Genomic DNA, 26,523 nt, shown 5'->3' on the forward strand with positions numbered 1-26,523 from the left:
TTGTGTTCCACTGCATCCAATCTATCATTTCAGGCTTCAATCATAAGTGCAGCTTGATTTAATAAAATAAAACAAAATGAAGCTTTCATGCACTGAAAATTTAAATAAACTCTTTTTGTATGTTTCTGCTTAAAAACTGGCCACAGGAGAACCGAGATTAATCAAAGATAAGCCACTAAAGCTTATATGAAAGGAGGCAACATCATCACCAGTACCGTTTGTATGACAATAAAACTCAAAGTGATTTGGAGGAGATTAGTGTATTGAAATATTGGAATGAAAAAAAAAATGCCGTTATTATAGAAACCATGGGAATCAATTGATTTACACCATATTTCTGATAGGTTTATAAAGAGTCAAAACCCGTGTGGTTTTCCTTGTGGCGTAACATAAGGTTTGACGAACCACCAACTTCACTGTAAGCCACAGGCTATGAGGAAACAGACCTCCAAACGCCGAGGTCAATACAGCTGTAGCGCGCCTCCCACAGGCCGGACCTCACACTGACCCATGCTCCGTTGTAGCTGCAGCGATAGCCGTAATATACACATAACAATCATGGCGGACAATGAAACCCTGGAGTGTATAACGGAGCACGAGCGGATTTTACAGGAAATTGAGAGCACCGACACAGCTTGTGTCGGTCCTACTCTTCGGTAAGAATATATGGCTTCTATAAATGTCCTTGCCAATTATAGATCCTCTGTCTTTGACTGTGTGTCCTACATGATCAGACCTTTTGTTAAAGACTTAGCCTAGCTGCCTTAGCCACTAGCAGGCTAACGCTGGCTATTTTAGCCAGTAGTGTTGAAATGAGGAATGGGGCTAGCTGTCTTGTTGGCGAGCAGGCTAACAATGACCACTGTGAGGTAATGTAATGCTACTTTAGCGTGCTACATTTATGTGGGATTTCCTAGGTTATGTATAGCGGTGGATGACTAGTGACCTGTCAAAAATGTAAACATCATTTGTGGGTGTGGCTGTGGGACTTCACATCCTCATGTCGTTATGCAGATTGCGTTAGCTAACGGCTATTTGGTAACTATATTGGGTAGTTGTTTGTTAAAATGAAAAGAATGACACGACCGGATTAGAGCCCTGACCCCCTGGTGTTCAGCTGTACACACGGAAGCTGGTAGTGACATGAGATGCTGAGTCGCTTAACCTAACATTTTTTTTAACACTGCATTGTCTATATTAGGCAATGAGATGCCAAAGTAGCTTCCGAGGCCACACTGTATGACATTAGTGTGACAAGCTTCTTATAAAGTAACTTTAGCCTCAGTCGAATCCCTCCACCTCTCACACCTGCCCTGTAAACGTGCCTGTGGGCCGTGGCTGTTTTTCAGCATACCTGGGGAAACTGGTGAATATATGCCCTTCAGTAACACCGCTACCTAGCTTTCTCAGCTCGTCCCCTTATCTTTTATTCTTCTGTGATGTTATCAACGCTGTCTTTTCTCCATCAACACAACTAGGCAGTTTGGTTGGATGATCTAACGATGCCCTTTGTGTGGTCATTGGTATTTGCATTGCTAACTGGTTATATGTGAGTGTAGAGCTTAGTAAGAACAAAAATGCTAATTGAATGAATCAAGTTCATAACGTAATTTTTCTTATAGATAGGTAAGTCTTAATTGTATATTGTGCTTGCAGATATTTCCTGGTAAAGTGACATCTTCTGTTCTTTGCTAAGTGCAGCTCCAGTGCTGACTGATTTACTGCAGTGTGTACACCTTTCTGGGTGTGGACTATTACATGGTTTGGTGAACAGAGTTACAAATGTTGTGTGGTGTGACTGACTTATCTTTACATGATGGCAGCAGCTAGTCGTTTACTCCGTTACTAACATTGGCACTTGTCACTGATGTTGTCTTATAAATCATCATAGTGTTAGACCTTTGCCAAAACCAGTTCCTTTCATTTTATTTATGTGCCGTATTATAATCAGCTTATTTTGAAGAAAACATTTTATTAAATGCAAAAATAAACAATTGCAAATCCTGTAATGTCAAATACAATAAGGTATACATACAGCCTAAAGTAGGGCTTAAAATAAAATATCCTTTACTCTGTCTTCTTACATTAAGGGGAGGCGAAAAGAGATCTGACAATATTGTATGTCCTGAATGAGGTAGATTTGGTGTGTGTTCACATGTTTTTGTGTGTGCACATATGCGTGTCTGCTTGTTGAAGTGTGCAATGAAGAACAGTGAGCATATCAGCATTCTCAGACCTGAGCTTGTCCTGTGCTCGATGCAGTGTTTCCTGCTGCTGAAAACAGACATTGTGATGTTGTTGATGTTAGTAATTAAAGTTAATAATTAACGTTAATAGTAATTCAGTTTACAGCCTAACCCAATACCGCTGGGCTTGTTTCTGCTTAGATCCCTGCAGACTAAGTTAGCTGTTCATCTTCTGTAGCTTTACAATAGATTTTCCACTGTGTAAAACAAACGGTGATGAATGGGAGCAGCTGAAAGGTTCACTTTTCTTAATATTGGAGTTTGTTGAACGGGGTGTTTGATGAAGAGCTCCTGCCAGCTTTTTCCCAGTAAAGGTTTTAATGGTAACTCCAGTAACAAGTGCCGTCTTGGACGCTCTGCCTCTCTACTTTTCACGGTATGTGTGTAGACAGACTCCACGTTGAACTATGACATCAGCATTATTGCTGTTGTAATCAGTCTTTTGTTGAAAAACTGGGGACTGCTTTGGCTTAATGTAATTTTTTTTTATTCACATGCATGCTCCTGAAATTTCTACTGCAGGTCTATTTTTAGTTACAATGTGGGGTGAAACGCTCTACAGTCATGCTTTAAATGAAGCATTGGCAAATAATTTCCATCAAGGATTTTTTGTAATTGAGTAGCTCAATGAAACACTGCAGCCCCACTGCCCACCCACCCAAGATAATAGGCTATATAAGTGGGACAGCTTAAACCTATAACAATGAATGATTTAGCCTACTGTAATTAATGACCACAAGAAATATTGGACCTACACTTACCAAACTTCATCTGCAGATAGCTTATAACCAAAGCAAGGTTTGGATTTTATATGGGATCACTGGTTAAATCTCGTTTTTGTTTTTTTCATATCCACTTCAGATCTAAGAAATGGTTTGAAAGATTTTGATGAAACCTTGCATGATTAGTTTCCATGTCAAGACATTATGCAGAGATCAACTCCTAGAGGTCAAGGTTACATAATTATAAATTCTTTGTTTTTCATTTGACAACGAACAGGGTTAATACTGTATGATGAGATGAGTGTATTTTGCCCCACTAGGTAGGGCCCTTGTTATGGTTTGCATTGTTCTAATCTTTATTAAAATAATAATTATGCACATATATATATATATATATATATATATATATATATATATATATATATATATATATATATATATATATATATATATATATATAGAGGTCATTTTTCAAGTATCCAGTATTTTCCTGGGTATGGGTAATGAGTTTGAAGTTTAAGTAGTGTGACTTTGAAATTTTTTTGCCTTCAGCACAGACATTCATTCCTATGGGTTTGCCATAGGTCCTGAATTCCATTTTTTGCCATACAGGTATATCAGTTTTGAGGATTAACCCCCTTGATAGGCATATTCTGCACATTCATGTTTCTACTGGTTGGCTCTCACATGTTGATACACCCTGTAATTTCAGGCACAGCTATCTGTGTTAAAGTAGTGAGTGTGTATGTGTGTATATACACATATTTACCTTCCAATACGTCCCCCAGAAAGAATTCCTCATCGTATGCCGCTGCAACTGGGACTTCCTGTTGTGAGAATGAGTACTGAAAATTCCAGCTCTCCTCATCACTAGACTGTGCTGCAGATTAAGAATCTGATTCTAAAAACTCATCATTGGAGTTCTGTATTTCTAAGTTTCCCTTAGAGCCACTATTATCACATATTTCATCTTGCTTTCTCTTTCTTGCACATGGAGGAGGATGAGCACCAGAAGTGACAATTGAAAGATTGCTTCACTATGACCAAGCAATCATCTTTCTTCCCCAGAACTTTGCTTATATATTTGATCTCATTTTTAATGCTCATCTGCTTTTTGAGATTGTCCTCCTGCCAGTACCCTCTGCACATTAACTACATTCATGCAAGGGACCCCAATGGGCAATTATGCTGGCTGTTATCTTTTTCAGCTTTTTCCCTTTTCCTTATTTCTGTGGGACTCTTCAAGTCTGGCTAAGGTTTCTCCTTGACATTTTTTTCCTTCCTGCCAGTATTTTGAATTCAAAGAAGAACTTTGGGACCCATCAAATTGCAGCAAATGCTTACGTTCCGCAGGGGATTTTTCTGTGTGCCAATGGGAAATTGTAGGATTTCTCTTTACCATTTGTAGAGTGGAATGGAAAAAAGTGAAGCATTTCTACGTTTGTACATTGACTTCTTGTACAGACTTTTTTCTTGTTTCTTGTTGATTCTACATCTGTCGCTCTTTGTGACAAACTTTTTTTCCCAGATATTTCAGAAGACAGTTATTTTTTCATTATTCGCAGAGTATAAATCACTTACTTCATCAATCATAGCTTTCACATCATCTAGTAATGTTGAAATATCTTCAACAGCAACAGGAGTAAAGCCTGCAGATCTCGTCTCACCACTATCTAAAGTCATCTGTTTTCCAATGATCTTGTTCTCGTCACCGGAGGTTCCATGTAGCCATTTACTCACACACTGAATAACTTTTTTTTACACATGCAAATACTACCTCACATTCTCCAATAACTCCATGGCATACAACTCGGCTTCATCTGTGAATTTATTATACACGGTGTCTCTGGTTAGTTCTGATTCATTAGAGGTATTATCATTGTCAGGTATGTCTGGCCTGCCTCTGCTAGGATCACCACCAGTTCCATCATCAACACCTCGATATTCATTTGGTAGTAAATCTGGATCACAAGGGACTAAAGCTTAATAAATTTGGATCAGTTTGAGTGACACTTTCAGGTAGGATCTTTCAGTATGTTGTGGCAGTGCACTAGAATGGGGAAAAAATGTATTTGGTCTAAATAACTTTGTCCTATTTCTTCTTAGTATTATTAGTCATGATGACTGGTAAAGGAAATCAAATGCAGGACATATTCATCACTATTGTGCACATCACACTGTGACTATTAAAGACATTAGCACATGTGAACAACAGACTATTAAATCACAACTCCAGGTCACCAGAACCCGTTCGTGTGATATTTCAATGCCAAAATTCTGAAAATGTGACTGTATTTATTTTTCTAGTATCGTAGGCACTATAGTCAGTGTATGCACTCAAGTTTCAATTTGTTATTTATCCCCCAACCCTAATTAAAAGTAATGTTTTGCATTCTGTCGATTAAACAAAATTTTGTAAAAGAAAAGGATAATCACTAAAGGAAATAATTTTTTGCTGCTCTTAATTTAGTATCTGGTGTCAGATAGGGCCGCAACGATTAGTCAAAATTGTCGACAATAAAAATAGTTGACGACGAATTTAATTGTTGATAATAGTTGTTTTTTATTACTGGTGATTTTTTTTTTTTTTTTAACGTAGTGAGACATCTTCCTGTCCTGTCCGTCTATCTCTGGCGAGCTTCACATATGCGCAGTCCGGTTGTTAAGTGATGACGTAGAATTCAATTTCCGGGTCCAAACTGTCAGGTGATCAATTTTCGGCAATGCTGTGTCCCTGATTGTTTTAACGCGAAAAAAATACACTCAGCTTTGATTTTACCGATGAGAAAGAGAAGCGGAAATGGCTGCAGTTGTTAAGGTATGTTACAATCATCTTTAATAGTGACCAGTCATCGGTTATACCATTGCTGTTTATTTAGAAGCATTTGGACCCAGAAAAGACGTCAGACTTAAAAAAAAAAAAAAAATATATATATATATATATATATATATATATATATATATATATATTTTTTTTTTTTTTTTAATGGTTGGAAAAATGGACCATTAAAGTTATATCAGCAGCAAACCTAAAAAGTTTGAATGAAGTATGTGATTACTACCACATTTTAAATAACCTTATGCAAAATGTAAAAGCTGATAGCTAAATAAGTGCCATTTTATAATTGTGTGATTCATTATCCGATTAGTCGACTAATCGTTTCAATAGTTGATGACTAATCGACTATCAAAATAGTCGTTAGTTGCAGCCCTAGTGTCAGATACTAACTTCCACTTGTCCCTTGGTAGTTGAGCTGACCAAGGATGAAAATTTGATTAGGTGAAGCGGCTGATTTGTTTAACAAATTGTCTTCAACTGCTGATCAGTCTGTAGCTCCACTGAATTCCTGTCTAAGGGGAGTCTGGTATATCAAACCAAGAGTAAACTGGAGATTTCAATTCTAAAAAAAAAATTACTCATAAAACATTTTAGAACAAACAAAATTAAAAATTAAGGCCGGACTTAGCGAGGATGGGAGGACACATTGTGATCATTTTACAAGTGTACTTGTTGACCTCATGGCTCAGCTCCAGTGTATTTTTTACTGCCTTTCACTGTGAGTAATATTTACAATGGAAATTGCAGAATTACTCCTAACATACCTAATTACTAGATTTCTAAATTAAAAAAAAAAAATAAAATAAGATTATTAAAAAAGTGTTTTTAAGCACTTTGGTAAAAATGCTCTGCTATAAAAGGAGCATTAATGTGAAATAGTTTGGAAAGATTGCAGAAAAGGCTGGACTCATTTGTTCATTAATTTACATTAGAAGGTGGTAAAGAACTGTACACCACTATATTGAAATAAATACTGTGTACTGGTCCTGAATGCTAACCTGCAACATACATGTGCTGAATAAACTATATTATAATAAATCTAGAGGTGCTGATCACTGTTATATTGTCTTTACATCTAAAGAACACCTCCCACACCATCAGTCTTCATGACCATTATTAGTCATCTAACATTCATAGACTTGATGATCCATTTCATACAGTCTAACAAGCTTCACAAAGTTATAAGCACCATCAGGTAGCACAAACTTTATCCCTTTTTATAAAAAAATCAATACACAAAAACATTTAGACAGCTGTATGGCTTTATTTGTATTCTATTAGACTCCCAACACTTACAATAGATATCTGGTGTTTAGAATATAGCTGAATAAATACTAAAAACATAAAATTTGATCAGGCTTCAGACAAATATGTTCTTGTCAGGAACATATTTGTCCCTCTAGTTTTTCCATTTCTTTGTTAATTCCCTCACAGCCATAGTTTCAGCAATCTCCCTCCAGGAATTTACTGACATTTGTGAGTTTTTGCATTGATGGTACGATTATTATTCCTTATATTTAGACGATGGTTGTTACTAATGTTAGAGCTTTGTTTAAAAAATAAATAAATAAATAAAGCTTAAGTTACATCTTCTAACAACAGCCAACTCCGGCAAAAACAGCAGCTTACTACAGAAAAATTCACTGACCCGTATCAGCTGTCCCGAAGACATAGACGCTTCATATCTGGCATTTTGACAGCTGAGGTAAACAATGGACTGAAAACCTACACTTTGATGAACGCAGTGATGAAGGTGACTCAGAGCTGAAAACATAAATTAATGATTTGGCACATATCAATTTTTTTTTATTACCGCTTTATTGTTAAGTGTTGATGTTACACATCCCAAAAACAGCTGCTATTAACTAACACCACACGTTCAATGGAAAGTCGGTTTGAATTTGAATACTCATCACTGGTTTGTCTGTCATGTCACCCTGCTTGTGTTTGAAGAAATTATTATGTTGTTGTTGGTTTAAAATGTATTTAAACTGTTCTGCTGAGTGATTAATATTGTGTGGGTAACTGAATTTTTAAAGGATCATTGTGGCACTGTGACAAAATGCTCAATGTATTTAAATAAATGCAAAATGAGAGAATTTTCTCACCAAAACCAAAAAGCAGTACAACAGTAAATGTAGCAAACAAACATAGCAAGTATAACATAGTGTGAGTATACACAGCAGTAATAACAAAAAAAAAATGAAGATAAGATATTAAAAACAAAAATGTCAAGCGAATTAACATTTTATAAATTAGTGAGAAATATGTAAAAATGTTTAATTCCTTCTTCTTCATATCATTAATATCATTGGTGATAGTTGATTGTCTAAAAAATAAAACGAGACTTTAAGGAGGGAAAGAAAACTAACAAAAAAAATAATTTTTCGTTGACTTTTTTACAGGATGCTTTCCTACACCTGAAGATAATAAAGAATATTAATGACAACAATAATATTAAACCAAAATGTTTTGCAGTGACTTTTGTTAAATATTACTTTTAAAATGTTTGTTAAAGACCACAAAACATTTAGATATTGCATGAATAAATATCAGTTTATTTTAATTGTTGTAGCCCGACTAGCCCCCCCCCCCCCCCCCCCCCCCCCCCCCCCCCCCCCAGTTTCAATACACAAGAGAATGATCAGGGGGTCCAAGTATCCAGTTATAAGAATTTTTCTGTGGAAGGCTGTATGTAAAGTAGCCTTTGTGCACCTGTTCTTCAGTAGATTCTCATCAGCAGTAACTTGATGCATAACAGTGAAAATAATGTAGAGACATGCTGATAATCTTTCACGTTGCTTAACTGCTCCAGTCTGCATGAAAAAAAGATGCCCACACTTAAATCTTTGGCAGTTAAAGGAAAGAGCAGTTTAAATAAACTGTGTGCTCCCTTCATCTGAACTTGTGAAAAGCCTGGACATCAGCAGTTGTTTTAGAAGAACAAATATCTGCTTTTTTAGTATAATAATGTATTTAGAATTCTGTGGGAGAAAGAATGTCCAGAATTTATTTGTTAGAAAAGAAAGAACAGAACTTCATTATCCATCACATTGGGAGATGGTGATTGGCTCACTAAAAAAAGAAAACAGCCCTTGAGATTTAAAAAAAAAAAAAGAAAGAAAATCTAGTTTTCACATCAGGTTACCAGTCTATTGCACGATTATTAGTTATCAGTTAAGAAAAAAAAGTAACAGCAGACTCAGAATAAATAAATAAACAAACAGTTTATTTAATTCATCTAGATAATTTGCGCTATTTTGATATCAGTGAGACTGCTGTTATTTACAGTCATGCTAGTTTCTCATTTCCTCCTCTGGCTGCACCTCCTGTTACCCAACAGATTACAAGTAGAGAGACTGATGAAGTGAAATAATATTAATGGAGTTGTGGACATTTCACATTACGTTCCAGACAGTAAGAGCTAGTGTGAGAGAGAAAGCATTGTCATCATTGTCGTCACGTTTGTCATGTGCGGAGAACGTTAGAGACACAATAGAAACATCCATTCATCCATGTTGTTTTGGGTCGAGGAGCCACAGCCTGAGCAGTGAAGCTCTGACCTTCCTCTCCCCCAGCCTCCTCCTCCTCCTCCCCCTGATTCACACTTCAGTGCTGGCTCTTTGTAGAGCTACGATGTAACATATGTAGGTGGCTGATGTTGTTGCTGGCGTTTGTGTGTGTGCAGGTCGTGTCCCTGTGTTTGGCGATGCTGACCAACAGAAACATAAAATGCTGGGACTTCTTCCCTCCTGGGTCCTACTCTTTGCTGTGCTCAGTTTTTTTTTTAAAGGTGCAAACACATTTGTCTCTAGTTTTTTTGCTTCTTTGTACAAACTTGGGGGAAGTAGCCGGAAATGAAGAAAATGACGGTGTTCCTCAGGAGGTGCACTTCAGGTTAAGTTGTAAAATTTCAAAAATAACTAACAATATTAGACCTAATAAAAATATCAGGCCAAGATAACAGAGTTATGGCATTTTTCTATCATGATATCTGCAGTTCCATCTGATGGCAGATGGCTGCGTAACATTTGGGAGAACCATTTGAACTGAGCATTAATTAAAATCTAGTCCTGCACATCCCTACTGACCACAGTTTGACCTTATATTAAAATCTACTACAAACATACAGATCAAAGCTGTTGGTTTAGCTAGAGTGACAAGCCTCCATTCCTCCAATCTCATTGTACATCCTGTATAATGACAATAAAGGCATTCTCTATTTCTATACTGTGTCAGTTCTCCACTAGCAACCAGCGCACTGCTGCTGATGTGTGGTATTGTAAACTATATACAACAAAATGAATGAACTGGATGCAAATCGGTACAGTATTGCTAATATCCAATCCAGTTATTGGGTCAGTGCATCCCTGAGAAATACTAATAAATCCCCTTGAAAGAGGAATAAGAATAATAGTAATAATATAAATAGCAATCAAAAGTAAATTCAAACTAATAATAAATTAGTTCTGTCTTACTTATAATAAAATCTAAACTGAAGCATGTAAACCCTCTAAAAACTTGGATTAAATGTTGAAGCCTCGACCAGTAGCTGTTGTTATTGAATAAATAAACATCTTTAAAGAAATACTGTTCTTATTTGAACAAATACCCATCAGACTATGGTGTTAAACTTGCTGTGCTGAAAGTGGATACTTCACAAAAAATGTGTCTGCACATCCGTGGCAGTTGAGGCGATTACCACACATACTTGTGCAAACATGTAACTCTTTGGAAGTGAATTAAGTTGAATCAAAATGATAAGTGATGTGACTTCTGACTGGGGTTTGTTTTGTTGACTTTTCTGTCACCTGCCGAGAGGCAAGGAGATACTTAGGGATCACTTTTCCATTGTCTGTCAGTCATCACGCTTTCAGTATTGCAGTAACTGTGCAACATATTGACTTCAAACTTGGAGAATAGACATGTATTGAAGAGTACAACTGCAGAGCACAAGAACCATAACCCTACCTCCTCCTATACTGGTTTAATCACTGGGCATTCTAAATTGCCAATAGGTGTGAATGTGAGTGCGAATGATTGTCTGTCTCTCTCTGTTAGCCCTGAGACAGACTGGCAGCCTGTAGAGCAGGTGCCATCAACTGCATTTGTCCAAGGGCCGGAGTTTTTCTCGGCAGACGCTGTGAGGGCCAGATGCTCTCGTGAAGTAAAGTAAAATTAATATTGTATTCTAAGTAACATATTATCATTTGATATATCAGTTTTTAATGATGACGTCTTGCACTTACATGCTGTTATGGAAACACAGCAGTTCTCATAGATATAATGAGCACAGAAACAATAAACTGTTAAATGAGAACAACAGTTTATTTATGCACAATCTGCTTTTCAGGAGCCGTTTTTGTTGTTGATAAATAAATATAGGAACATATGAAGAGTTCAGATGCAAAACCCTCTAAATCTGCCTGGACACTAAATCTGGATCTTATGGTAAAGTTCAGTAATTTCATTTTACAGGCAATGGTGAAGAGCCTTTTTTCCAAAAATGTAAATATAGTAATTTACCTACTTTTTAACGAATAATATTTTGTTTTGTGGCAAAACCAGCTAAATCTTCACTCCATCCTCTGCACAGTGTGAATGAAGCCAAAAGGCCCAAATATTGGACTATGATTAAAAAGATTTATACACATAGATTCACACAGTACAACCACAATGGCAAAAAATAGCAGCACATTTATTTTAACAATAACAGAATAGTATATACTAGGCCGTGGGGTTTGTGACAACCGAGGGATGCATACGGACCCGCATGCAGGTACACGCCGAGCCGTTGAGCCACCTACCCGTCCTGTCCCCCCGGGAGCAGACCGTGTGAGAGACCCTCACAGCAAAGGAGATGGGAGCTCCACGCAGGCTGGGGAGTACGCTCGGCAGCCAGTAATGATCCTCCTGCAGGTTCACCTACGGAAATCTCATTAAGACTTTTACTTCCTTTAGTTAGATAAATTTGATTGCTGAACATTTTTTCTACACAAAACAAGGCTGGACTCACCTTGTGTTTACAATCTGATCACCACCAACTAAAGCTGGCTCCTCAGTCCAGCACAGTGTTGAAAATACTTGGTCACATGGGCAGATCTTGCATTCTGATTGGACATGGAGGCTTTTGGGCAATGGGAAGTGGCATTTTGAGGCTTTTGATCAGGGGTCTCAAACTCGCGGTCCGCATCTGGCCACGCCCCCTACTTCCGGTCTGCGATTTGATGTCAAAAATATGACAATTTGGCACTTTAACTTACTTTTTTGACATTTCGCTAACTCCTCTTAATTGGAGGGGAAAGCGAAATGTCAATTAAGGGTCAAATTGTCATATTTTTTACATCAAATTGCGGACCGGAAGTAGGGGGCGTGGCCGATTTTGAGACCCCTGCTTTTGATAATTCAGACTAGGGTATTTAATAACAACAATAACTTTGTCACATACATGCAGTTAAATGCAGTCTCTGCATTTAACCCATCATACATGCAGTATGTAGCACACACAGCACATGTGGGACAGGGGGCAGCTAGAGAGCGCCGGGGGGCAACCTGGGGGGGTTAAGGGCCATGATTAAGGGCCCACAATGATGCAAGTCCAAGGATTCAGACCAGCATCCTCTCAGTGATAAACCCTCTTCTTCTCCTCTAGTCCACCACTCCTCCTGTGTAGAAACTCTTCATAGTTTTTCCTCCTCACTAGGCTGGTCTTGATTTCAGTAATATTCTTGCCCTATGGCAGCTAGGGAGAGGCTCCAGCTACCCCACGACCCTGAATTGGATAAGCAGAAGAAAATGGATGGATATTCGTCTCTGGCTCTCTTCCACAGTGTGTCATGGCAGATGGCTGCCCCTCCCTGAGCCTGGTTCTGCCGGTGCTTTAATAAAGGGAGTTAAAAGGGAACTTTTCCTTCCCACTGTCATCTGATTGTTGGGGTCTTTCCTCTTGAAATATAAATCACCTTGAGGCAACTGTCATTGTGATTTGGCGCTATATGAATAAAATTGAATTGAATTGTATATGTGTTTAAGTACAGCAACTTTAATAGGTTATTTATCACATTTATCACAGAGAACAAGATCATGGAGACAAGCTGTGGAAATGATCTTTCTCAAAGGGTGGCTGGCCTCTCCCTTGGAGAGGGACAGGGTGAAGAATGCAGTCATTCGGAGTCAGCTCATTAGACATGTGACCCTCCCGTCTCTGGACAGCTGACAATGAGCCAGCTGTAAAAAGCTGTTCAAAAGCTAACATCATGCTAGCTAACATAAGGCTTGAATGCCCTAAAATTACACTTTCCCTCTGATAAAAAGTTTGATTACATTCTTACATTGGATGAGAACGGATCTGCTAATTGCAAAGTCTGACAACATCAGAGCTTCTTAAAAGAACAAAAAACAAAAAAGCTTCAGTAACACCATCTAACAGCGGCCAACTCCACTGACCCGTATCACCTGTCACAATAACATGGACGCTTTATAACATGGAAAGCTGAAAATTTGAGGTGACTCAGAGTTAAAAACATAAAATATTGATTAAGATTAATGATTAATAATGATGCAGATTTTTTTTTTTAAATCCCCAATTTATTGTTAAGTGTTGATATTACTCAAGTATGTTAAAATGTAGTGTGTACAAAAATATGTTTATACACATACAGTAGCAGAAACTTGCTAGCTGCCCACGGCTGTTATGGGCCACAGAGATATCTGTACACACACTATGTTGACAGTTACAGCAGATCATAAAGCTTGTGATTGCCAAAAATAACTATTAACTAACACCACACGTGAAATGGAAAGTCAGTTTGAATTTGAATACTCATTATAGGTTGTCATGTCACTCCGTACTTGAAGAAATAGTTATGTGATGGTGGTGTGTTTCTTTGGTTTGTTTTTGTAAATGCATTTAAACCGTTCTGCTGAGTGACTAATATAGTGTGAGTGATTAATATTGTGTGGGTAACTGTATTTTTAAAGGATCATTGTGGCACTGTGACAAAATGTATTTAAATAAATGCAAAATGAGAGAATTTTCTCACCAAAACCAAAAAGCAGCACAACAGTAACTATAGCAAACAAACATAGCAAGTATACGGCAGTGTGAGTATACACAGCAGTAGTAACAAAATGAAAACAAAATATTAAATACAAAAAATGTCAAGCAAAATAAGATTTTATACATTGAGAAATATGAAAAAAATGTTTAATTGCTTCTTAATATCATTAATATTTTAATAGTTAAAGTAAAACTAGTAAACCTAGTGGTTTAAATGTTTTAGCTGATTGTCTAAAAAATAAAACGAGACTTTAAGGGGGGGAAAAAAATCATTTTTTGTTGGCTTTTTTACAGGATGCTTTCCTACACCTGAAGATAATAAAGAATATTAATGACAACAATAATATTAAACCAAAATGTTTTGCAATGACTTTGCAGTGACTTTTGTTAAATAATAGTTTGAAGCCGTAATTTTAAAATGTTTGTTAAAGACCACAAAACATTTAGATATTGCATGTATAAATATCAGTTTTGAGAGGGGCTCTATTTTTTATTTTAATTGTTGTAGTATGAATAGAGTTTTGTTACATTAATTCTATAACAGACAGTTAATATTCTCAGTAGAGTTATGTTTCAATACATAAGAGGGAGTCCAAGTTTCCAGCGGAAGGCTGTATGTAAAGTAGCCTTTGTGCACCTGTTCTTCAGTAGATTCTCATCAGCAGTAACTTGATGCATAACAGTGAAAATAATGTAGAGACATGCTGATAATCTTTCACTTTGCTTAACTGCTCCAGTCTGCACGAAAAAGATGCCCACACTTAAATCTTTGGCAGTTAAAGGAAAGAGCAGTTTAAATAAACTGTCTGTGTGCTCCCTTCATTAACAACAAATATCTGCTTTTTTGTAGCGAGAAAAATCATTGTCATCATCTGAGCTTTTCAGTCACATCAAGTCCCTTGACCACAGATAGATAGATAGATAGATAGATAGATAGATAGATAGATAGATAGATAGATAGATAGATAGATAGATAGATAGATAGATAGATAGATAGATGTGTATTTTATTGTCCCCACGGGGAAATTTGTCTTGGACATCATACGCTAAACAATCTGCTTCCACAATTAAATACACTACAAACAATAAAAACCATGTCAACATCACATATTGTTCAATAAGAAAACAAATATTGCACATACCCATACACATTCCAGCGAGTGAACAGACCAGTAAATGGGACCAGAACATCAGAAACATTGATTGATGTAAGAACGAATGAATGAAACATAAGTTTGACCTTATATTAAAATTTGCTGCAAACATACAGATCAAAGCTGTTGTTTTAGCTTGAGTGAAAAGCCTCCATTCATACTATGGCAGTTCTCCACTAGCAACCGCACACTGCTGCTGATGTGTGGCGCTGTAAACAGCATACAACAAAGTGAGTGGATTGGATGCAGACTGGGACGTATTGCTAATATCCAGTGAAGTTAAAGGATTAGTGCATTCCCAAGAAATACTAATAAATCCACTTGAAAGAGGAATAATCATAATAGTAATAATAATGATAATTAAAGCCGCAAGCGGCGATAATAGGCCCTCGCCGGCCGCCGGCCAGGTGCTGGTGCCGATTTGAACCCAGCTTTTCCAGCCGTGCCTATTGTAGCGGGGTTTTTTTTGCTGCCACATATGAGAAACTGCAATGGATGTATTGACTTTATCAAAGAAAAAGATGCCATATTCTGGGCATCGCCATGGCAACGCCTTACACATTACAGTATTTTCACCTGTAGGTTTTATGTTCAGGGAGATGTGGACAATGCGTGTACCAAATTTCAGGCATTTGTATGCATTTTTGAGAAAGCAAGGGTCATTTTTCCATCGCAGAAATTTCACATTTTTTCCCATAGGGATAAAATGGGGCAGTTTTGGCATCGTCATGGGAACAGCGTCTAAAATATGACATAGGTGTGATTGACTTTTTTGATCAGGCTGACATCAGCAATCTGTGTACCAAATTTAATGTATTTCGGGCAAAGTAAGCAAAAACTTTAGAATGGGGGATTTTTCGCTTTTTCCCATTAGAATAAAATGGGGCATTTCGGGCTCCGCCATGGCAACGTGTTAGAAAATAGAGCATGGGTGTGATTGGCTTTTTTGATGAGGATGACGTCAAGAATGTTGACACAAATTTTCATGCATTTCAGTGAAACTAAAATTGTGGACCTCCATACAAACTTTTGTTTGCTTCTGTAGGGGGCGCTATTGCAACTAGAAACTTGATTCCCTAATTGTGGGTTCAGGCCGGGTCAGTAAACAAGTTATTAAATTTTGAGGCTGATCGGCCTAAGATTGTGCGAACGAATGCACAAACAAAATTGCAGCGAGAGACAAAAACGAAGACCAAATTCATGCGGTTGCCATGCCAACACCGTTGAATATTCTATAAAACCTCGCACATCTTTTGATGCCCAACTTGTGAAGATGTTCCTGAGCGATTTTGGTGCCAGTCGGTTTAATGCCCTAGGACAAGTTAATTCAAGTACGAGGTGTGCAAAAATGCTGACTCTGCGCTTCACAAACTTCAATTCAAGATGGCCGACTTCCTGTTTGTTGTCCGGAGTTGTTGTAATATATTTTTTTGTTGGGTTTCACAAGATATCCGTTTGATCCGAATTTCATGACTCTTGGGCTAACTTTACATGGCAAGGCCTCCCATAGGCGCAATGTATTTTGATATTGACAGGGGGCGCAGTTGCACTGGTTTTTTGAGTTTTTTAATGGCGATATTAAAAAACAAAATTTTTCACCGGTCCTGAATTTTGTGCAAAAATTGGTGCGTTTTCGTAAATGTTCAGGGGGTCAAATTTGCGATCATTTGCGGAAAAGAAAAATAATAATAATTAAAGCCGCAAGCGGCGATAATAGGCCCTCGCCGGCCGCCGCCCAAGCGCCGTTGCCGATTTGAACCGTGCTTTTCCGGCCGTGCCAGTTTTAGCCGTTTTTTTGGCTGCTACATGTGAAATTTTGAAATGCATGAATTGTCTAACTCAACGAAAAAGATGCCATATTCTGGGCATCGCCATGGCAACGCTTTACACATTACAGTATTTTCACCTGTAGGTTTTATGTTCAGGGAGATGTGGACAATGCGTGTACCAAATTTCAGGCATTTGTATGCATTTTTGAGAAAGCAAGGGTCATTTTTCCATCGCAGAAATTTCACATTTTTTCCCATAGGGATAAAATGGGGCAGTTTTGGCATCGTCATGGGAACAGCGTCCAAAATATGACATAGGTGTGATTGACTTTTTTGATCAGGCTGACATCAGCAATCTGTGTACCAAATTTCATGTATTTCGGGCAAACTAAGCAGAAACTTTAGTATGGGGGATTTTTCGCTTTTTCCCATTAGAATAAAATGGGGCATTTCGGGCTCCGCCATGGCAACGTGTTAGAAAATAGAGCATGGGTGTGATTGGCTTTTTTGATCAGGATGACGTCAAGAATGTTGACACAAATTTTCATGCATGTCAGTGAAACTAAAATTCTGGACCTCCATACAAATGTTTGTTTGCTTCTGTAGGGGGCGCTATTGCACCTAGAAACTTGATTCCCTAATTGTGGGATCAGGCCGGTTCAGTAAACAAGTTATTAAATTTTGAGGCTGATCGGCCAAAGATTGTGCGAACGAATGCACAAACAAAATTGCGGCGAGAGACAAAAACGAAGACCAAATTCACGCGGTTGCCATGCCAACACCGTTGAATATTCTATAAAACCTCGCACATCTTTTGATGCCCAACTTGTGAAGATGTTCCTGAGCGATTTTGGTGGCAGTCGGTTTAATGCCCTAGGACAAGTTAATTCAAGTACGAGGTGTGCAAAAATGCTGACTCTGCGCTTCACAAACTTCAATTCAAGATGGCCGACTTCCTGTTTGTTGTGCGGAGTTGGTGTAATATATTTTTTTGTTGGGTTTCACAAGATCTCCGTTTGATCCGAATTTCATGACTCTTGGGCTAACTTTACATGGCAAGGCCTCCCATAGGCGCAATGTATTTTGATTTTGACAGGGGGCGCAGTTGCACTGGTTTTTTGAGTTTTTTAATGGCGATATTAAAAAACAAAATTTTTCACCGGTCCTGAATTTTGTGCAAAAATTGGTGCGTTTTCGTAAATGTTCAGGGGGTCAAATTTGCGATCATTTGCGGAAAAGAAAAATAATAATAATAATAATAATGGAGAACGCCAACGATTCCAATAATGCGCCATTCCAGTCACCTTCATATATACGTTTTCGGAAACGTCTCGACACGACCCACGTTGCCGTGAGGTCCATGGTCAATGACGAGCGCGTTGCGCTCGTCATTGACCCAATTTCATCGCGCAAGCTAGCTGATGACGCTAACGATTTCAATTATGGGCTGCTCCATTCACCCCCATATATACGTTTTCGAGAAGCGTTCGACCTGACCTACCTTGTTTGAGGGTCCGTTGTCACAGTCGAGCGCTTCGCGCTCGACTGTGACCCTTTTTCGTTTTTCGCGCGAGCAAATACAATAGGCTCCTCGCCGATCACTTCGTGAGGCTCGGGCCTAATTAAAGCCGCAAGCGGCGATAATAGGCCCTCGCCGGCCGCCGCCCAGGTGCTGGTGCCGATTTGAACCCAGCTTTTCCAGCCGTGCCTATTTTAGCCGGGGTTTTTTTGCTGTCACATCTGAAAAACTGCAATGGATGTATTGACTTTTTCAAAGAAAAAGATGCCATATTCTGGGCATCGCCATGGCAACGCCTTACACATTACAGTATTTTCACCTGTAGGTTTTATGTTCAGGGAGATGTGGACAATGCGTGTACCAAATTTCAGGCATTTGTATGCATTTTTGAGAAAGCAAGGGTCATTTTTCCATCGCAGAAATTTCACATTTTTTCCCATAGGGATAAAATGGGGCAGTTTTGGCATCGTCATGGGAACAGCGTCCAAAATATGACATAGGTGTGATTGACTTTTTTGATCAGGCTGACATCAACAATCTGTGTACCAAATTTCATGTATTTCGGGCAAAGTAAGCAGAAACTTTAGTATGGGGGGTTTTTCGCTTTTTCCCATTAGAATAAAATGGGGCATTTCGGGCTCCGCCATGGCAACGTGTTAGAAAATAGAGCATGGGTGTGATTAGCTTTTTTGATCAGGATGACGTCAAGAATGTTGACACAAATTTTCATGCATTTCAGTGAAACTAAAATTGTGGACCTCCATACAAACTTTTGTTTGCTTCTGTAGGGGGCGCTATTGCACCTAGAAACTTGATTCCCTAATTGTGGGATCAGGCCGGGTCAGTAAACAAGTTATTAAATTTTGAGGCTGATCGGCCAAAGATTGTGCGAACGAATGCACAAACAAAATTGCGGCGAGAGACAAAAACGAAGAACAAATTCATGCGGTTGCCATGCCAACACCGTTGAATATTCTATAAAACCTCGCACATCTTTTGATGCCCAACTTGTGAAGATGTTCCTGAGCGATTTTGGTGCCAGTCGGTTTAATGCCCTAGGACAAGTTAATTCAAGTACGAGGTGTGCAAAAATGCTGACTCTGCGTTTCACAAACTTCAATTCAAGATGGCCGACTTCCTGTTTGTTGTGCGGAGTTGGTGTAATATATTTTTTTGTTGGGTTTCACAAGATCTCCGTTTGATCCGAATTTCATGACTCTTGGGCTAACTTTACATGGCAAGGCCTCCCATAGGCGCAATGTATTTTGATTTTGACAGGGGGCGCAGTTGCACTGGTTTTTTGAGTTTTTTAATGGCGATATTAAAAAACGAAATTTTTCACCGGTCCTGAATTTTGTGCAAAAATTGGTGCGTTTTCGTAAATGTTCAGGGGGTCAAATTTGCGATCATTTGCGGAAAAGAAAAATAATAATAATAATTAAAGCCGCAAGCGGCGATAATAGGCCCTCGCCGGCCGCCGCCCAGGTGCTGGTGTCGATTTGAACTCAGCTTTTCCAGCCGTGCCTATTTTAGCGGGGTTTTTTTTGCTGCCACATATGAAAAACTGCAATGGATGTATTGACTTTCTCAAAGAAAAAGATGCCATATTCTGGGCATCGCCATGGCAACACCTTACACATTACAGTATTTTCACCTGTAGGTTTTATGTTCAGGGAGATGTGGACAATGCGTGTACCAAATTTCAGGCATGTGTATGCATTTTTGAGAAAGCAAGGGTCATTTTTCCATCGCAGAAATTTCACATTTTTTCCCATAGGGATAAAATTGGGGCAGTTTTGGCATCGTCATGGGAACAGCGTCCAAAATATGACATAGGTGTGATTGACTTTTTTGATCAGGCTGACATCAGCAATCTGTGTACCAAATTTCATGTATTTCGGGCAAAGTAAGCAGAAACTTTAATATGGGGGATTTTTGGCTTTTTCCCATTAGAATAAAATGGGGCATTTCGGGCTCCGCCATGGCAACATGTTACAAAATAGAGCATGGGTGTGATTGGCTTTTTTGATGAGGATGACGTCAAGAATGTTGACACAAATTTTCATGCATTTCAGTGAAACTAAAATTGTGGACCTCCATACAAACTTTTGTTTGCTTCTGTAGGGGGCACTATTGCACCTAGAAACTTGATTCCCTAATTGTGGGTTCAGGCCGGGTCAGTAAACAAGTTATTAAATTTTGAGGCTGATCGGCCAAAGATTGTGCGAACGAATGCACAAACAAAATTGCGGCGAGAGACAAAAACGAAGACCAAATTCACGCGGTTGCCATGCCAACACCGTTGAATATTCTATAAAACCTCGCACATCTTTTGATGCCCAACTTGTGAAGATGTTCCTGAGCGATTTTGGTGCCAGTCGGTTTAATGCCCTAGGACAAGTTAATTCAAGTACGAGGTGTGCAAAAATGCTGACTCTGCGCTTCACAAACTTCAATTCAAGATGGCCGACTTCCTGTTTGTTGTCCGGAGTTGGTGTAATATATTTTTTTGTTGGGTTTCACAAGATCTCCGTTTGATCCGAATTTCATGACTCTTGGGCTAACTTTACATGGCAAGGCCTCCCATAGGCGCAATGTATTTTGATTTTGACAGGGGGCGCAGTTGCACTGGTTTTTTGAGTTTTTTAATGGCGATATTAAAAAACAAAATTTTTCACCGGTCCTGAATTTTGTGCAAAAATTGGTGCGTTTTCGTAAATGTTCAGGGGGTCAAATTTGCGATCATTTGCGGAAAAGAAAAATAATAATAATTAAAGCCGCAAGCGGCGATAATAGGCCCTCACCGGCCGCCGCCCAAGCGCCGGTGCCGATTTGAACCGTGCTTTTCCGGCCGTGCCAGTTTTAGCCGTTTTTTTGGCTGCTACGTGTGAAATTTTGAAATGCATGAATTGTCTAACTCAACGAAAAAGATGCCATATTCTGGGCATCGCCATGGCAACGCCTTACACATTACAGTATTTTCACCTGTAGGTTTTATGTTCAGGGAGATGTGGACAATGCGTGTACCAAATTTCAGGCATTTGTATGCATTTTTGAGAAAGCAAGGGTCATTTTTCCATCACAGAAATTTCACATTTTTTCCCATAGGGATAAAATGGGGCAGTTTTGGCATCGTCATGGGAACAGCGTCCAAAATATGACATAGGTGTGATTGACTTTTTTGATCAGGCTGACATCAGCAATCTGTGTACCAAATTTCATGTATTTCGGGCAAACTAAGCAGAAACTTTAGTATGGGGGATTTTTCGCTTTTTCCCATTAGAATAAAATGGGGCATTTCGGGCTCCGCCATGGCAACGTGTTAGAAAATAGAGCATGGGTGTGATTGGCTTTTTTGATGAGGATGACGTCAAGAATGTTGACACAAATTTTCATGCATTTCAGTGAAACTAAAATTGTGGACCTCCATACAAACTTTTGTTTGCTTCTGTAGGGGGCGCTATTGCACCTAGAAACTTGATTCCCTAATTGTGGGTTCAGGTCGGGTCAGTAAACAAGTTATTAAATTTTGAGGCTGATCGGCCAAAGATTGTGCGAACGAATGCACAAACAAAATTGCGGCGAGAGACAAAAACGAAGACCAAATTCACGCGGTTGCCATGCCAACACCGTTGAATATTCTATAAAACCTCGCACATCTTTTGATGCCCAACTTGTGAAGATGTTCCTGAGCGATTTTGGTGCCAGTCGGTTTAATGCCCTAGGACAAGTTAATTCAAGTACGAGGTGTGCAAAAATGCTGACTCTGCACTTCACAAACTTCAATTCAAGATGGCCGACTTCCTGTTTGTTGTCCGGAGTTGGTGTAATATATTTTTTTGTTGGGTTTCACAAGATCTCCGTTTGATCCGAATTTCATGACTCTTGGGCTAACTTTACATGGCAAGGCCTCCCATAGGCGCAATGTATTTTGATTTTGACAGGGGGCGCAGTTGCACTGGTTTTTTGAGTTTTTTAATGGCGATATTAAAAAACAAAATTTTTCACCGGTCCTGAATTTTGTGCAAAAATTGGTGCGTTTTCGTAAATGTTCAGGGGGTCAAATTTGCGATCATTTGCGGAAAAGAAAAATAATAATAATTAAAACCGCAAGCGGTGATATCGGGCCCTCGCACTCCGCGCGCGTCGACCTGTGGCGCTCGTCGACCCGTGCCGCACTCGGAGGTTTTGTGATCGTGATGGGTCTCTAGAAAGTTGAATTCTTTTATAGGAAAAGGTATCTTTTGCTCTCGGCATAGACGCAATGGAATATTTGGGGGTGTGGTCACGGCTCCAGCATGCAAAATAGGGCATGGGTCTGATTGACTTTTTTGATGGGCTGTTTGTCTAGATGATGTGGAGCCAATTTGGTCTCACTGGGTGAAATGCCCTAGGAGGAGTTCATTCAAATAGCAGGCCTGAAAATGGCAAAAATTGACACTTTCAATTGAAGATGCTGGACTTCCTGTAGGGTTTGGAGTATGGCTCCAAGAGACTTTTTTGTATGTCTTAGGATGTTACATGAGTGTGCAAAATTTCAGAGCTGTAGATAAAATGTAACTCAGGGGCTAGCTAAAAAACATGGTATATTATGATATTTAAAGCTGCCAGTAGGGGGCGCTCTAACGTTTATGGACTTTATGCATATCAATGTGTTCAGGGCAGGAGGCTTATCAAATAGATGAGGATTTTGTAAGGAATGGTGAAAGATATTTCATGTATTTCAGAGCAAAACTAATTCTGTGGACGGTCATACAAATTTTCATTTGCTTCTGTAGGGGGCGCTATTGCGCCTACAGTCTTGAATCTGTAGTTATGGATTCAGCCTGGGTGTGTACATGAGTGATTAAATTTTCAGCCTGATCAGACAAAGCATGTGCGAACAAGTGCACAAACAATTTTGGTGGTGAGGGAGAAAAACAAAGGCCAAATTTAATGGCCTGGTGTGACAAGGCCGTTTAATATTTTGTAAAGATTTCCACAATATTTGATGGGCTACTTGTGTAGATGATCTGGAGCCAATTTGGTGTCAGTGGGTGAAATGCCCTAGGACGAGTTCGTTCAAATAGCAGGCGTGGAAATCGCAAAAATTGACACCTTCAATTGAAGATGGCCGACTTCCTGTAGGGTTTGGGGTATGGGTCCAAGAGACTTTTTTGTACGTCTTAGTATGTTACATGAGCCTGTACAGTTTCATACATGTAGATAAAACGTAGCTCCGGGGCTACTCAAAAAACATGCTATTTTAAGATATTCCGAGCTGCCACTAGGCGGCGCTCTAACGTTTATGGACTTTATGCATATGAATGTGTTCAGGGCAGCATGCTTATCACACCACTGAAGTTTGAGCCAGATTGGGCAAGTTGGCTTTGAGTTACAGCCATTTTTGTGTTCATGGCGAATCATCGAACTTTGCCGTCCCATAAGGGTCACGCCCTTTTGTCAAAAAGTCACAGTTTTGAAAACACAGTAAGTCCAACTTCTTAAGGCTTTCCAGGTGAAATTTGAGATGGTTCTGCTAAACCACCTTGGAGCTGGACCTCCAAGTGTAAAATATGACATTTCCTGTTCCCACTAGGTGGCGCTGCGACTGATATTAAATATTGTCATATGTATGTGTTCAGGGGGGCACCCTCATCCTACTGGAGAAGTTTGATGCACATTGGATCATGTAGGTATGAATGAGAGGCAATCAAAATTTCATGGCGAATGATCAAAGTTCAAAGGGGCATAAGGACCCCTCCCCCTTGGCAAAAACTCACCATTTTCGAGATTTAGATTCCCCTGGGGGTGTAGGTTAGACAAACCAAATATGAAGATGATAACGTCTAAAACCTCTGAGTTATTAGAAAAAGCGTGAGGGCTGCAAATCGCCAAATTTGCATAATTAATTCAAAATGGCGGACTTCCTGTTGGGTTTAGGGCATGGCTCCAAGAGGATTTTTTGTGCGCCTGGACATGATATACATGTGTATGAAGTTTCATTCATGTACGTGAAACACAGCGGTGGGGCTCCAGTTTAGGGGGCGCTAGCGAGCCATTTGGGCGCGCCCTTGCCCGAGCCCATTAAAATACTTAAATTTTCACCAGGTGTGACGCATGTGCAAAGTTTCATGAGTTTTTGAATATGATAAAGCCCCCAAAAAGCCAATTCATTTGCCTGAATAATAATAATAAAAATAAAAAAAATAATAATAATAATAATAAAAAAAAAAAAAAAAAAAAAAAAAAAAATAATAAACGAAGCAATTACAATAGGGCCTTCGCACAGTTCGTGCTCGGGCCCTAATTAAAGCCGCAAGCGGCGATAATAGGCCCTCGCCGGCCGCCGCCCAGGTGCTGGTGCCGATTTGAACCCAGCTTTTCCAGCCGTGCCTATTTTAGCGGGGTTTTTTTTGCTGCCACATATGAAAAACTGCAATGGATGTATTGACTTTCTCAAAGAAAAAGATGCCATATTCTGGGCATCGCCATGGCAACACCTTACACATTACAGTATTTTCACCTGTAGGTTTTATGTTCAGGGAGATGTGGACAATGCGTGTACTAAATTTCAGGCATGTGTATGCATTTTTGAGAAAGCAAGGGTCATTTTTCCATCGCAGAAATTTCACATTTTTTCCCATAGGGATAAAATGGGGCAGTTTTGGCATCGTCATGGGAACAGCGTCCAAAATATGACATAGGTGTGATTGACTTTTTTGATCAGGCTGACATCAGCAATCTGTATACCAAATTTCATGTATTTTGGGCAAAGTAAGCAGAAACTTTAATATGGGGGATTTTTGGCTTTTTCCCATTAGAATAAAATGGGGCATTTCGGGCTCCGCCATGGCAACGTGTTAGAAAATAGAGCATGGGTGTGATTGGCTTTTTTGATGAGGATGACGTCAAGAATGTTGACACAAATTTTCATGCATTTCAGTGAAACTAAAATTGTGGACCTCCATACAAACTTTTGTTTGCTTCTGTAGGGGGCGCTATTGCACCTAGAAACTTGATTCCCTAATTGTGGGTTCAGGCCCGGTCAGTAAACAAGTTATTAAATTTTGAGTCTGATCGGCCAAAGATTGTGCGAACGAATGCACAAACAAAATTGCGGCGAGAGACAAAAACGAAGACCAAATTCACGCGGTTGCCATGCCAACACCGTTGAATATTCTATAAAACCTCGCACATCTTTTGATGCCCAACTTGTGAAGATGTTCCTGAGCGATTTTGGTGGCAGTCGGTTTAATGCCCTAGGACAAGTTAATTCAAGTACGAGGTGTGCAAAAATGCTGACTCTGCGCTTCACAAACTTCAATTCAAGATGGCCGACTTCCTGTTTGTTGTGCGGAGTTGGTGTAATATATTTTTTTGTTGGGTTTCACAAGATCTCCGTTTGATCCGAATTTCATGACTCTTGGGCTAACTTTACATGGCAAGGCCTCCCATAGGCGCAATGTATTTTGATTTTGACAGGGGGCGCAGTTGCACTGGTTTTTTGAGTTTTTTAATGGCGATATTAAAAAACAAAATTTTTCACCGGTCCTGAATTTTGTGCAAAAATTGGTGCGTTTTCGTAAATGTTCAGGGGGTCAAATTTGCGATCATTTGCGGAAAAGAAAAATAATAATAATTAAAGCCGCAAGCGGCGATAATAGGCCCTCGCCGGCCGCCGCCCAGGTGCTGGTGCCGATTTGAACCCAGCTTTTCCAGCCGTGCCTATTTTAGCGGGGTTTTTTTTGCTGTCACATATGAAAAACTGCAATGGATGTATTGACTTTCTCAAAGAAAAAGATGCCATATTCTGGGCATCGCCATGGCAACGCCTTACACATTACAGTATTTTCACCTGTAGGTTTTATGTTCAGGGAGATGTGGACAATGCGTGTACCAAATTTCAGGCATGTGTATGCATTTTTGAGAAAGCAAGGGTCATTTTTCCATCGCAGAAATTTCACATTTTTTCCCATAGGGATAAAATGGGGCAGTTTTGGCATCGTCATGGGAACAGCGTCCAAAATATGACATAGGTGTGATTGACTTTTTTGATCAGGCTGACATCAACAATCTGTGTACCAAATTTCATGTATTTCGGGCAAAGTAAGCAGAAACTTTAATATGGGGGATTTTTCGCTTTTTCCCATTAGAATAAAATGGGGCATTTCGGGCTCCGCCATGGCAACGTGTTACAAAATAGAGCATGGGTGTGATTGGCTTTTTTGATGAG

General features: G+C 39.2%; 1 protein-coding gene across 3 annotated transcripts in view; it reads left to right on the top strand.

Moving 5' to 3' along the window:
• Positions 1-465: 465 nt before the first annotated feature.
• Positions 466-26,523, top strand: part of exoc6 (exocyst complex component 6) — a 69,791-nt gene continuing 43,733 nt past the window's right edge. For all 3 annotated transcript variants that reach the window (XM_030755133.1, XM_030755134.1, XM_030755135.1), the window contains exon 1: positions 466-656. In XM_030755133.1, coding sequence (XP_030610993.1) covers positions 511-656 — 146 coding nt within the window. In that variant the 5' untranslated portion in view covers positions 466-510. The remainder of the gene's footprint in view (positions 657-26,523) is intronic.

This window comes from Archocentrus centrarchus, chromosome 19 (genome assembly GCF_007364275.1).
Source record: "Archocentrus centrarchus isolate MPI-CPG fArcCen1 chromosome 19, fArcCen1, whole genome shotgun sequence".
Classification (NCBI taxonomy): Eukaryota; Metazoa; Chordata; class Actinopteri; order Cichliformes; family Cichlidae; genus Archocentrus; species Archocentrus centrarchus.